This window comes from Grus americana, chromosome 12 (assembly GCF_028858705.1).
Source record: "Grus americana isolate bGruAme1 chromosome 12, bGruAme1.mat, whole genome shotgun sequence".
NCBI lineage: Eukaryota > Metazoa > Chordata > Aves > Gruiformes > Gruidae > Grus > Grus americana.
The window spans coordinates 11,360,417-11,375,121 of record NC_072863.1 but is presented as its reverse complement, the minus strand read 5'-3'; the positions used below and the strand labels follow the sequence as shown (position 1 = coordinate 11,375,121).

The window sequence follows — 14,705 nt, the reverse complement described above, 5'->3', positions numbered from 1 at the left end:
GTGTCCATTTTAGGATGGGGATGAATGTATCAGATTTATTATAGGGCAAGTCGCTGTCTTTAGTCTCACTTTGCATAATAGAAGAGGGCTGTCAATCTAGGAGGCCTCAGAGGGCCAACACACTGAGTATGCACAGCAGGCAACAGCTTCAAAGCACTCCCCACTTCACTACATGAAGCCCTTCATTTATTTCTCTAAATAGCTCTGTCAGGGCTTTGCCAGAGGGACATCTTCAGCTCCACACCCATGACTGCACAGGGAACCCCAGGCAGGGAGCAGAAAAGTGAAGCTCCTGGAAACCATCCCATTCCTCCTAGCAGCAAACAAGTCAAGTGGTCAGTAGAGGCACTTGGGGAAGACACAAGCAACAGTCCCCAATACTGTATGGTAAGAGCACACAGACAGAGAAGAGTGGAGGCTGAGAGGACACTTCTGGCTCAGAGGAAGGTGCTGGATTCCATGTGTCATAGATTAATTCACACAATTCCTAAGATGGCTGCAATGAAGTCAAATCAAGGGGACCAGGCCATATCCTGTACGTCTCTGCAGATCTCACTAAGAGTATTTAGCTTTAGCTTTCAGTAACATCTGCCTTTCTGGTGAACTTTGGACATTACCAAACGTGACAGAGCACCTCAAGGACTTATGTCAGATCTTAGCCACAAAGCAAGAGCTATTAGGAGGAACAGCATCAAGATTTGAAGGTTCCCCTTCCAGTCTCTCTTTGTGAAAAGCAATCTCTCTCTTACCTTAAACTGATCTCCAACCTCTCCCTTAATGACAGGTCCCAGAATTCCCTTGTCCAGTTGATCAGACTCCTTGCGCTTCTTGAAGGTTGCATCCTCATACTCCACAAACATCACTTTCTTATACTTTGAACCAATCCGCTGAGGGCCAGCCTCCAGGAACAGGCGCGTGATGTTTCTGCAGGCAAGGCAGAGAAAGAGCAAATGGCCGCATGCAGGACACTGTCAGAACCAGAGCAAGACCCTCCATTGTCCAAAGACCTACACAGCTGCCCAGGGACTACCAGTGCACAGTGGGGACACCCATCCCTGCAATCACATCCTGGGGAATAACAATTCAAATAACTCAGTGCTTGTTTAATGGATAAAGCTTCAACTAGGTTGCACAGTAGCAGCTGTGGGCTGACACTGCCCTGTCTTGGAGGGAAGTGGTGAATGTAAAAGCTGAGAGCATGGCAGGTTGTCCCATGTCAGGAAACAGCCCCAGTATGTGGGCACAAGGCAACAGAGCAGCTGCCTTTTCTTGATCATCCCAGTTCCTTCCCAGGAGCAGAGCCAGCCCTAAGCTGGAGAGGACACCTCCTCTGTCTTACCCTGCAAGGGACTGCAGGTGGGGATTTCTTCCCTGCATGCCTTGGTCCAGCATCCACGAGCCAGGATCCTCATCCAGGGCAGAACCTGGTGACCTCACTACCCAGCCAGCCCCAGCCCACAGAGCCTGTGCCAGCAGAGGGATGTCAGGACTGTTGACAAGTGTCATTGCCATGCAGTGCTGACTAAGGTACTTCTGCTGAAACATCACACTTGCATCACCTCTCTGTCCAAGAAGTGGGGCAGCAGCAGGGTCTAATTGCCTCTGCCATCTAGAACAGGTCCTTCCAGACAGGGCAGGGAAACCCATACTCTGGGGCTGCAGGCACATGTCCTGGCTGTAAAGGGCCTCCTGGCTGGAAGGTGAGAAGAGTCACCAGGCATTGCTGCCTGCTGAGAAGGGGTTGACCCCGGAGACCTGGGTGACAGAGAGACAAATGCCCTGGAGACAAATGTCTCTGCAGGGCATTTGGTAAAATAGAGCAAAGCCAGGTCCTGCCTTCCCACGGCCTCCACAAAACCATCCTTGTTCTGCAGCCATATTGTTAGCTTTAATAAAGACAACATTGTCCAGGTTGGGCAAAAGGAAAATAAATTTCTGAGGAAAAGGGGAAGAACTGGCAGGGCTGCCTCAAGGAGCAGCCTCATGGGCACACATGCCCACTCTCACCTGTCCAGAAACACTGGCTTCACAGGGGCATAGTCCCAGTCCATTTCCTCAGCCGCGATATAGTGAGTCCACGTCACAGGCTTGTCTTTGGCAAAAGAGCGCACGTGAATCACATGATAAGTTTCCTCATCTTCTTCAGGATAATCCATGTCCTCTGGCTTGTCTGACAGCTTCCCCATCTTCATCAGGCGCTCCTCCAGACACTCCTCCACCTTCACAATGGCCTCCATGCCAGCTGGGTTCAGACAAGCCAGGCAGAAAGGGTCACATTGACATGCCAGCACAGGTGCGTACTCCCCCCAGGCTCTGCTTGGGAGATGCCCTCTCCACTGCTGTTCCCATCCAATTGCCCATCACATGGGTCAACCTATGCCATCCTGGTCACAGGCCAGAGTGCACCTGGATGTAACGCTGTGGAGCAGGAGGGGCCTTGGAGCTGCAAGCACTGCATAGAACTCTGATCCCAGGCCATCCCCTGAAATTCTTTTCCCCTGAGGTCTTGCAGAATAAGGTTACCTTGCTGATGGGACAGTATCTGGCAGAACATCCGAAACCAGCCAGCTCTTGCTGGCATGGTCTGGGCTGTGAGATATGTGGCAGGGGAGATTTCTAGGCTGCTGAGACGGTGGCCTCTCACCAGGAATGTGTGGGCTTCAAAGAAGATGGAATGGACTTCTGGCCCAGTGCCCAACCCGATCACATGCCAGTGGACCTGCTTCTTGAGGCACAGTGTGAGACCTGCCAGGAGAGAAGGAAAGCATCCAGGAGTCAGCACTGTGTCCATCCCTTGTCCCCACTCTTGTGTCATGGACTTGGAGCCTGACATGTGCTGAGTAGAGTTCCCTGCCCTGCAAGGTGGTGGTTTCAAGCTGGAGAAGTTTCATGTGAACATGGACTGTCTGAGCTAAACAGAGGAACAGGCCCTGAGATAAGACTAGATTTACAGAGCGGGGGACTTTGGCAAGGGCTTTGGGAGGCATGCTGATGCGAGGTCACAGTGGGATGCAGTGGCAAAAGAGGTAGATGTGCTCCTTGACTCTATAAATAGGGGAATTGGGAACTGGAAAGGGGAATCATTTGTCTGATCACAACACTGGCAAGCCTGATACTAAAACATTGCATCTGGGGCATGGCTTCGGCACGTCCTCAGCAGTAGCTGAAATCCTCCCAAAAGGGCAGAGAGAGGTCACTAGGATTTTTTGAAGGCTGAAGAAAATTCCTTCCTCGGAGAGACTCAGAGAGCTCAGTGTGCTTAGGAAAGGGGAGATGACTGCATTATAAAAATATTTTCCTGGGGAAAAACTAGTGAGGGTTGAAGAGCTCTGTAATCTAGCAGGGAAGTGAATAACAAGAACAAGTTCCTGGACGCTGAAGCCAAACAAAGTCAAATACAGAGTCAAGCACTTGTTTTTGGCACTGAGTGCAATAGGTGACTGGAACACATCCCAAGAGCCTGGGAGGAGACAGGGTGGAGGCTCCATCCTGAGGCCTTCAGCTCTCCATTGCCACCTCTCACACCAGGTCCTGCAGCCAGACAGGGGGTTGCTGGGTGGAGGTGGATACCTTCTCGAGGGGAAACCCACTGTGCAGACATAGGAGCTGACCATGAGGTCTACTCAGGTCTTAAGCTCCATGGATCCACCAGGACAGGGAATTCAGGGGAGTTTTGCATTTGCCTTTTATTGGAGAATGGCCAGACCCAGGTGGGAGGTTTCAGTGTGTGGTTTATCAAGGTTGCTGATGGTAATTACTCTCTGGACAGTGTTTCCCAGTTTGCCTTAGAGATTCTTCACGCTCAGGCAGCTCTGAACCTTGTCCCAGAACAACATCAGAAAATGCCGGCTTTTGTCCTCACTGAGACTACAAACAGCCTTTTCTTTTGCTTTTCTGGAGAAAAGGAGGCTCAGGAGAGACATTGTTGCTCTCTACAACTACCTGAAAGGAGGTTGTAACTAGGTGGGTGTCAGTCTCTTCTCCCAAGTAACAAGCGATAGGACAAGAGGAAATGGCATCAAGTTGCGTCAGGGGGGTTAAGATTGGATATTAGGAAAAATTTCTTCACTGAAAGGGTTATCAAGCATTGGAACAGGCTGCCCAGGGAAGTGGTTGAGTCACCATCCCTGCAGATATTTAAGACACGTAGATGTGGTACTTAAGGACATGGTCTAGTGGTAGACTTGGCAGCACTAGGTTAACGGTTGGACTTGATGCTCTTAAGGGTCTTTTCCAACCTAAATGATTCTATGATTCTATTCCCCAAATCCTACAGAGGTGTGTCATTAGAACCAGGCTAGTGAGAGCTGAATTTTCCCCTCAATGCCACCTTCAGCATAATTCACAGAGTTACAAGAGATGAAACTGTTTGCTACCAGCACTATTCCTGGAGATCTCCAAGGCGGTCAGCTGCACTTTGCAGCACAGACAGCAGGAAACAGGTCCTGCCCCACTTTACATAGGCAAGGCAGATCAAGGAGTTGAGATGTGATAGTCCCTCTGGGGTGAACACAGCCTAACAGATCCATCACCTGGAAACTCCTCTTGACGTACCTTCTCACATTCTTACATGAGCTATCTTTAGTTTACAGACCTGGCCACACCCCTGTTCCTAGCACCTCCCACGCACACAGGTACTCACCAGGCAGTGAGCCATTGATGTAGCCATTGATGGTGTGCAGCTCAGTCTTGTTGTGAGGCAGGGGTTGAGGAGCTGCAAGGGAGCCAGGCTCAGAGTACCAGCTTTTCCCTGTGGGGAGTGGAGGATGCAGTCAGCTTTCACTTGAGAGCATTTCAAAGAAAATGAAACCTTCCCACTGGGGTGAAACAGCCAATATCCAGGCAGGTCAGATGTGTGGTGCCTGTTGGAAATCCACAGCAGACCTGGCCATGGCTCTGCGTGTGTGGTGGTGACCATTGCACGTGACAGGGCATTACTTCCCCAGCATATTTAGCCTGTGTGATGGGAACAAGGCTAGGGTATGGGATGGAAGAGCTGGGGGCACTGCAAGCTCCCTGCACCTGCGGCACAGAAAAAGGAATGGCAGTACTGCAGCAGGAGCACATTGGGTGGGTGGGTGGGGGGTGTCCTGGCTGTATCCCCTCCAATCTTCTTGTGAAAATTAACTCTATCCTAGCCGAAACCCAGGACATTATCCACCCCTTCCTCTATACCATCTACATCATGCCCAGATCCTACACTGTCCAATTATTCACCACCACTTTTCCTGTATTTGATATGTAAATATATATGTATGTATATATACATATATATACACCCACATACACAGATATCATTCCCTTAGTCTATGGGCCATCCCTCTAGAATGTCCATTTAGTTAATTTAGTCCATGACTTTGGGCACCATCTGTCTTTCTAAAGTCTTTCAGGGCAGGAGAGATGGTGTGTGCTATTGTGGTGTTGGATTGTTGCATGCTGCATCTAGAGCTCACAGCTGGTGTATCTGGCATGGCCCATGCCCATGGTCTGCTGGTTGAAGATGTGAATTTCAAGGAAGTTGCTGGGCACCGGTTGCTGAAGTCAGTTCTAGTTCCATCATCGCTGCACTTTGCTAAGTTTCATCAAAGTTCATCCTTCATTAATTTGGGTGATTCTTACTGTAATACCATTGATACAGCATATAGCAATTGAAGTAGTGTCAGTGCCCGTTGCCAGGGTTAAAGTAGCCACAGAACCTGTTGCCGGAGTTGGGGAAGCCTCAGCTCTTATCAGTCTGTTTTTCCTCTCTTCCCTCTGAGGGTGCTGCCTACTATCGAGCAGTGTTTGGTAGCTACTGGCCAGTGCCCAGCACAGTGTGGTGAGTTGTGCCTCTTTGGAATAACCACAGCATTTTCCTTTCAAACATTCTATCACTTTTTCAGGGTCCTGTAGTTGTTCAGGAGTGAGGTTCCAAACCATTGGAAGTGAGAAGTTCTCTAGATACTGGCCCATATTCTCCCACATGCTATGCCACCCACAACTATCCAGCCTCAGGGCAGATCTCTGGGTGCTATTCTTAAAACAAATTTTGTAACCCTAAACAGGACTTGAAACACATTCAGGAGACATAGCAATAGGAGCATGCTGGCTTGAACATCCCAAGAGCATTCAAAATTCTCTAAAGCTGCTGTAACCAGCCTGAAGGGAAAAGGGGAGGTGAAAGAGCAGGAGAAAGTATCCGCCTGTGTTCCCCATAGCTTGGGTACAATTAATAATCAATTCTAAGAGATGTTGTCCAAGGTACGGACATGACAGCAATGTCACATACAAATACCAGATTAACCTCATGAGCATTCATGTTATCACAAATCAATATTACACAGTACAGCAAAATGGGAATCCTGACCCCTCTCCCAGAGGTGATAAACAGCGCCACATGGAATACATAAAGCAAGTAAGGATTTACATACCACAGCCATGTGAACAAACAAAACACCATTGTGACCAGCGACTGTTTAAATAATATTCTAAATATTTATAACAACTTTGTTTTAACACGGTCTGGTCAGATCTGTCGTTATGTCAGAACTCTGAGCCCCATGTTGGGCACCAGAAAGGACTGTTGTGGTTTAGCTCCAGCCGGCAGCTAAGCATCTCCCGCTCACACAGCGGTGGGATGGGGAGGAGAATCAGAAGACAAAGGTAAAACTCATGAATTGGGATAAAGACAGTTTCTTAGGACAGCAAAGGAAGAGGGAAATAACAACAAAAGAACTTCTAACCAAATATACAAAGTGGGTGACACACAATGCAATTTGCTCCCCTCGGACCAGATGCCTAGGCAGTCCCCAAGCCATTCCTCCCTGGCCAGACCCCTTTATATGCTGAGCGTGACATCATACGGTATGGAATACCTCTTTGGCTAGTTTGGGTCACCTATCCTGGCTGTGTCCTGTCCCAGCTTCTTGTTAACTCTATCCTAGCTGAAAACCAGGACCAGGAGCTGTATAAGGCTTAAACCCTTGGGAGGCAGTATAGGAGCTGAGCAAGTGCTCTCACACAACAACCAAAGCACGTGCCTCAGACTAGGCTGAATTTAGGGTCTGACACTGGTCAACAGGGTAGTTACCTTCATCAAACACTGCGAAGAGCATCACAAACTCTTGCTGTGCATCCTCGTTCCCATCGCTCACCAGGGTCCCTGCAAGATGCCATGGGATGGATGTCTTCAAAAGTCAGCAAGCACAATGTCCCTCTCCCCAGGAAATTCCCTTTCTGCCCTCCAAGAACTGGTAAACGAAGTTGAGGCTGTGGATTACTTTTGTCACATCTCACAACTGGTACAGCCCTGTTTGTAGCCTTGCAGTCCCCAAAAGCTCATGGTTGAGAGGCAGCTGACCCCAGAAGGCATCAAAAGGTCAGTTTGTGCTGCCTTCCCCTCACAGAGTCTCAGGATCCACTTAGTCACCTGGAAGACTGCATTTTACCTAGTCCCCTCATCAGCACCATCATCTGTGCTCCTTGTCTAGGCTTCACTCCATCAATGGAGAACCTGCTCCTGGTGAGTCACTGGAGCCTGCAGACACAGTGCCCTGGGAAATCTCACGCCTATTTCTCTCCAGTGACTACAGAGGGCTCTGGACAACTACCTCCAGATGGCTCAACCAGGGGTGACCAATCCACCCCAGGTACACTTCCTGGTGCCTTGCACTCAGCAAGTATTAACAGTCAGGATTTCATCATGTCCATGTTTATGGAAGGAAGGAGAGCAAGCACAGGTACTGTGGGCCAGGCAGTGCCCCAGGCACCCTACCTCTCTCCTGCCTGATCCTTAACCCCTGCTGATACAAACTTCCCTCTAGTTCTTCTGACAAAACCTGGTTTGACAAAGCAAGGCTGACACTGAATAATCACAGCTTGGTGAAGCTCTGGAGGAAAGACAAACGTTTATGCCTCCATAGCAATTCACCTTACGGATAGACAAGGTTCAGATACAAAGTAGAAGATTTCATCAGTGGTCTGCAATCTTGCAAAGGAAAGAAGCAACTGATTTCTTTCCAGCAGGGAAATTCAAAGTGTGTTTGGCTCCTGCACTGGGAAGGGACTTATTGAGGAAAGGGACAAACTCCAAAAGTGCTATTGTTGACCACAGCTTACTGACTCCACTGCCATGTTCAGTCTTTGGAAGGCATCTTTGATTTTTCTGCTTTTCAGTTCACTATTGCATGTGACCTGTCCCCATCCTGTGCTGTCCTTACCAGGTCGGCACACAAGCAGGGCTCCAATCAAACCGGAGTTGATGTCCTTCACGCTGTCGGTGTTAGAGGAGTAGGAGTGGGTCAGGCATGCTGAGTCACCATCTGTCGGGCCCTGGTTTTGCTGAATTTCCCAGATGTACGTGTGTGTCTTCCCTGGATCCACCCTGTCACCCTCCTTCTCTGGCTGGCTGGTCTCATCCTCATACCCTGCACCTAAAGCCAAAGGAACAGCCAGATGTCACTGAAGGTTCATCCCCAACACATTGTGGCTACAGAAATACCTCTTCCCCGAACCCAGAGCACAGCCTCTCTCCACCCCAGCCCCTGGGGCCAACCTGACTCCCAATGGTAATAGCTGGTCTCAAGGCAGTGACCAGAGCTGTGCTGGAGACTCTTGTTGGACTGTGCACCCACCACCTGCCCTGACACTGGAGGGCACAGTCTTCCTGGCCCTAAGCATCCAACCTCAGGTTTAAGATATGTATTACCTCTATAACTGATACAGGTTTGCTCTGGGCTGTTGACTCAGCTCAGCTCATTTCTGGGATGGGCATGGTCTTGTTGTTTCCCCATGCTTAAGCTATCTCCGTGACTGTCATGTAGAGGGACATGAATAGCAGGGTCAGGGAGGGATGCACTCCATCCTGGCAGGCAGGGAACAGAGAGGGAGGTGCTGTGAAAGGGCTTGCAGTGCCTGGCTATTGCCTGACTCACCCTCTGATGCCTTCCAGTAGGACACCCCAATGGCATGGAGGTTGTATGGACGTGAAGCCAGGTTTTTAAACATGATGACTACTGTGTCATAGACTTCTGCTCGGATAGTGGGGCCCAGGAGACCTGAAGTAGAGGGAGACAACAGGGTCAGGCAGCTGGGGTCAGGCAGTTCACACTCAGGCACGGGCCCCAAAGACTCTGTGCTTTCCACCTGCACAATTAGCAGTTGTCCCTCACGCAGCATGGCAGCATCAACTGCTCCGGCACCAGCAAAGCTCCCTGCATCTCCAGCAGCTCTGCCATACTGGGACTATAACCAGGTATTTTTGCATTCCTGGCAGAGGAACTGCCAGCACTCTACCCAGGATGAGATTGGCTTGAGGAAAGCTAGGGCTCACCATGCTGTGGGTGCTTCTTACCCATCCATGCTGGCTTGGGCTTGGGCTGCGTGAACAAGGCATCAGGGTACTCCACAAACACAGCCTTCCTGTACCGGGGAGGGATGCCAGACATGGAGGGCTGTGGGCCTGGGTGCCCCGACACACTGCAGAAGGAAGGAAAAACCAAGGCTGATTGCACAACCCTGTCCACAGACGGGCAGCAGCCATCCTCCTCCTCCCCTCCCCACCAGTTTGCCTGTGCCATGCTGGTCCCAGGGATTGCTCACCCTGTTGTGTGCTCTGGGTTTCCTGACAATCCCAGGTGTGTCTGGCAATGTTTTGCTCGGCTCACGGATGACAATGTGGCAGTGATTAATGTCACAGTGTTAGTCACAATGGAAGAAGGCCTCAAAGGCAGGAGGCACAGTGCCATACTCAGCTGCATCCAGGAGTGGGCACAGCCGCAGGTATCGCTGCCAGCCTTGTGCCTCATGCCTTGTGCCTTGCCTGGCTTTGTGGTTTCTCACCAGCAGAGACCCTGAAGTGCTGCGATAGCAGTGCCATTGTAGCACCCCCACACACACCCCCAGCACCTTCAGGTGTGGCAGACGCATCATGTCACGTATAACCTCGAGCATCCTCCCCAGTTCCCCCCAGGAAAGAGACTGTGTTGGGCTGCATGGTAGGTCACAGCAGTTTTCTCTGTGGTCCAAGAAACGTCCCCACATTGATTTCTTTTCTGACCAAACTGGGATTTACAGCCAGCCCCTAAAAAACTACTTGCAGCAGGGGAATAAAGGAGCCTTGAACCTATTTCACACCCCACTTACCTCCACTGGCCACCTTCTATCTGTAAGCAGCTTAACAAATTCATTTTCCAGAAGGAATCCAGCACATTTATCAAGATAACAAAGACATGAATTTCTCCAGGGATTTTAGAGGCTGGCTTATCAGCCCCGGGACTGAGACCATTTCCAGTAACCAGACAGAATGCTTCCAGCCTTGTTTTGTTTGGAGCAAAAGGCAGGTGGTATTTTGTTCCCTCTAAAGAAGCAGGGAGGATTGCTCTCCCCCCTCTGACTAAGCCTTCATTCAAGCAATGGTTCCCTTTGCAACTCTTCCTCAAGAGGAAAAGGAAGGAGCCAGAGTGTCTCAAATTTAGTCACTTGCCCCTATGCCACCGGCTGGAAGCCACCTGCAGCCAGAGGATGCTGTGGGGAGAGCAGGGTTCACCCTCCCTGGGGGCAAAGCAGAAGAGGTGCCCATGAAAACCCCACGCGTGCCCAGCTCCTGCCTTTCACACCATGGCTATAACCACATGTTCAGGGTGCCAGGAAGGCCCCATCAGACACGGCCCCACTGAGCAGAGCCACTGCATTCAGCTGACTTTGCCCACAAGCTGTTATCATTCCTGGCTTGATGGCATTAGGAGTTGGACCAAGCTTTGCTCTCCAGGGTGACCCCATGCTGCGAGGTGACAGTTCAGCAGGGTCGCTGGCACTGGGCTATCCACTGTTGTGAAGCTGTGCCTTGATCTCTAACTTGCAGAAAGCCCAGCTTTGAAAATACAACCATGAGATATGAGGGTCTGGTCCTGCTAATTGCATGGTAAACAAGGCAGAAATCCTCTGGAGCCAGGGGGATTTTTCTGGTATGTGGGACATGGCTGGAAGGAGACTTGGTGACACCAGGGCTCAGCACTGTGTCCCAGCTGGCACGGCAGAGCCTGACAACCTTTGCAGGGGATGAGTAGGCAGAGTTTGGCACAGGGATGTCTGATCCATGTGCTTCTGGCTGGTCCTCTGCACTTGGGGTCCCTGTGGACTTTCTATCCCAAGGGCGGCTGAAGCCAAGGCAGGGAGATAAGTTCCTGGCGCCTTCAATCAGCATTGTTAGCTGCACTATCTGTTCATCTCTTGGAGCCAGGAGACGGCCAAGGTAAACACTCTGTGCTGCCAAAGAACTCAAACATGGGCTGCTGCTACGTGGCCGACAGCTCAGAGCCAGAGCTGAGATCCCTGGGGTGGTCACAAGACATGCTGGTCCTGGCTCTGACACTGCCGGTAGGGTTGTGTTTGGGAGGAAAAGAAACTGAAATCATGGGGAAGGCATAAGCAGCTCTAGCCTGGTGTGCCATAGTCCATTCATTTAGCAGAGCTTTCCACAAAAATGACAGAGAAACCACGGGATACATACAGGGGTTTTGGAGGTCCTGCCTAGAGGTGCATCCTTGGGGGCTGCCATGAGATGCTGGTACCATAAGGGAGAATGGGTGGAGCAGAAGACACCCCATGCACAGCTCGGAGGCACCCCAGCTCCAGTGGCAGCTGTGATCCTCCCATGTTCTCCTGGCTCACTCCTGCATGCCCATTCTCCCCAGTCTGGTTTGCTCTCCTATGCCCTCTCCACACAGGGGGAACCGGGCTGAGGCTGCAGGCCAGGGAAAAAGCACCGTCATCCAGCTGGGACAGCTAGACTGAGCAAGCCCTGGTTCCCATCACAGCTCCTCTGGGAGCTGCACTGCCTAGGTGCCTCTCCGGGGTGGAGCACACCACCAAGTCCCTCTGAAAAAGCCAAAGTTATCTTTCCTCGTTTTAGAGAAGGACAAGTGACCTCAAACCGCCTGCTGATGCCCCGCTCATCCCCTGGGCAAAGTCAGGTCCCTGAATCACTCCCAGGTCAGAAACAGTGTGCGAGCATGTCATTAAAGCCAGTGCCAAAAAAATAACAGTGTGAGTGACCTTACCTCCGTCGTAGCCTACTAGATCTGAGTGCAAAGTTAGTAAAAACAGGGTAGTGGGGGCATTAGTAAAACAGGAAGTGCTGGATGCAATTTTCCTACTGAAGTAACCAAAGGGGGGGAAAAAACCCAATGTAACGCTGATACAGCGATTACTGCAGCTAGTCAGGCTGACCCGGCTCATCACCGGAGCCTGGTTTCTAGTGCCTGACCACGGATCCTCACTGCTCAAGCCAGTGTGGATCTGAGATGGGGTCATGGGCTGACACTGTCCCAGCACAGAGCCTGGAGAAGGGGACGTGGCAGTGAGGCAGAGGGAAGGGGTATGGCTTGATCTGCAGGGGATGTAGCCATCCAGCTCTGCTTTCCCATGATGAGTTCAGAACAACTCATTCACAGCCATGTATGTCCAAGCCAGCTGTGTCTCCAGACAACACCATCCTGATGCCTGAGCAATGCAACTGCCACTTTTCTTTTCCGCTCCAAAGAATTTGGGCAAAACCACCATGCCCTCCCTCTTGTCACTGTGTACAAACACCATTCTTTGCTCAAACATTAAAAATTATTTTCATTCCCTAAAGAAAAAAATTCAGCCCTAGCAATGTAATGTACACAAAGGTATGAATAACTAAAGCTGGGTTTTACCAGGGGCAGACACAGTGGAGAGCCTTTGTTGCTCTGAGTTCTGTCAGGGGGATGCAGCCAATTTCCCTCTGCATCCCCCAGACAGGGAGGCACAGGACCCCATCTCCTGTCACATCTCTCCAAAGCTCTCAGGATGCAGAGCAGAAGAGAAAACACAGGCTAGAGAACCAGCTCTTGGCTCCGGGCACAGACTTTAAAGCATCATGGCAAACAGCATTAAGATAAAGCAGTGCAGAGCAGTAGTGCAGAGTAGGTCTGCATTTCTCTCTCTCTGCAGATTTATTCACCTTTGCATGATCACAGGTTGAACTTAGTGCCTCCCCATTGCACAGAAACACCCATTCCCAGCTGTACCAGCAGCTAAGTGCACCCACTCTGCCAAGTTGCCCCCCTGCACCTGCCTCCATGGACCCAAGCTGTTCATGCCGGGGTGGGAGAACAGCCATAGGAGGGTGCTGGAATTGCCATAGAAAGAGCTTTACCCTGCAGGTGCTTGCAGCACGGAGAGCAGGTCGCTGTGCATGTAGTCCCAGGTGGTTTCCACTGCACCGATGTAGTATCTTCTAACTTTGCTGATGCTCTCCTCGACCAGGCAGAGGAGCAGGAGGCCATGCAGGGCTCCCACCAGCATTGTGCCTGCCAGCTGGGAACTGCTCTGGATTCAGGAGGAAGAGTAAAAAGGAAGGAATAAGAAATGAAAGAGGAGAGAAAAGCCTTTGTCTTCTCACCCAGCTGTTGTAATCCACAGGACACGATGATTTAAAGCCAGCACCCACAGGCTCAGTCAGAGCGCTAGAGAGTTTCTCAAAGATATCAGGAAAGGAGTCGCTTGAGCTGGTTAATGCAAAGAGGAGCGTGCAAGCGATGGACTCTCCCTCTCTTCCTCTGGAGTGGCAGTGACAGGAGGAGAGGAAAAAACAAAAGGAAAGGGAGGGCAAGTGCAGCAGTAAGCTCTGCTGCAGGACCCAGCTGGCTCAGTGTCCTGGCCCGTGTCCAAGAGCGAGGTGAGGAAAGGGAGGGTTGCAGAGGAAGGGGAATTTAGGTGCGGTCTCTGTCTGGTCCCACCTTCCCTCTCACTGCAGAAAGGAAGGAGGAGAGCGGGTTGCAGGCCAGTGCCCTGCTGCTGCCCAGGTCACAGGAGCCTTTATTTGCCCTGCAGATCAGTCTGGGCTTGTACCTGAGGCTGGAGCCCCCCAGGGAGCCGTCAGCTGCCTTCTGTACCAGCTAGCCCACATAGCTTGAGGAAATGTGGATTTAGGGAAAATTTGTCTTCAGAATACAGATGGCTTATTGCTAGGAAGCAGGAAAGGCTGCCTGTGCCTCCCAGTGCTGGGAGCCTGCAGGGCACTTTGCATCTGCAGGGGCAGGGCTGAAGGTGAAGAAATAGCCAGGGATGCACATATGCATGTACATATGTGGAGTGTATCCCTGTCCCCCTGGTGCCTGCACCCCAAGAAGTGATGATTTAGCCACACAACCTCAGTTCGAGTCACATGGGAGGGAGAGGGTTGGAGTCGCCCTCCTGCCAGCTGCTCCTCACTCTTCTCTTCTCCCAGGGTCCTGCACAACAGCTCAGAGAAGATGCACTGAAACGTTTTTGCAAATTTCTTCCATTTTAAACTCACAAATTTTCAGTATCTCTTTTTAAAAGCCCAGGAAATCCCCCACCCCCAAATGCATACCTATGTGATCATGCACACACTCTGGCACATGGTTATCCCTCAGTTCACACAGGCAGGAAGATGACGAGGATCACCCTGCATGGTCCTGGCATCCACTGGGTGAGCAAGGTGGGGAAATGTCCCATAAATCACAGTTACCCCTTTGGTGACAATCCCAGTGTGTGCAGAAGCATCCATGTGACAGAGGGAGGTGGTGAAGATTGTGGAGGGATGGGTGTTTTGGGATCCCAGACACGACTCCTTAGCATGGGGCAGATAAGACTGGTAGGGGATGAGACGGGTGATAGGAGTTGAGCCTCCCAGGTAGGGACAATCCCAGTGGATGTGGGAACACATTTCCTGATGT

The 14,705-nt window shown here is 50.9% G+C and overlaps 1 protein-coding gene across 10 annotated transcripts in view; it reads right to left on the bottom strand.

The window, feature by feature from the left end:
• Positions 1-13,626, bottom strand: part of F8 (coagulation factor VIII) — a 28,639-nt gene extending 15,013 nt beyond the window's left edge. For 2 of the 10 annotated variants that reach the window (XM_054839570.1, XM_054839571.1), the window contains exons 1-9: positions 13,160-13,622; positions 9,311-9,456; positions 8,913-9,035; positions 8,199-8,411; positions 7,070-7,141; positions 4,643-4,750; positions 2,524-2,745; positions 2,008-2,242; positions 750-924 (exon numbers count right to left, since the gene is read on the bottom strand). In XM_054839570.1, coding sequence (XP_054695545.1) covers positions 750-924; positions 2,008-2,242; positions 2,524-2,745; positions 4,643-4,750; positions 7,070-7,141; positions 8,199-8,411; positions 8,913-9,035; positions 9,311-9,456; positions 13,160-13,308 — 1,443 coding nt within the window. In that variant the 5' untranslated portion in view covers positions 13,309-13,622. Of the gene's footprint in view, positions 1-749; positions 925-2,007; positions 2,243-2,523; positions 2,746-4,642; positions 4,751-7,069; positions 7,142-8,198; positions 8,412-8,686; positions 8,811-8,912; positions 9,036-9,310; positions 9,457-13,159 lie in introns of those variants that run through there. The other 8 variants (XM_054839573.1, XM_054839574.1, XM_054839580.1 and 5 more) reach the window with 7 other exon arrangements.
• Positions 13,627-14,705: the final 1,079 nt, after the last annotated feature.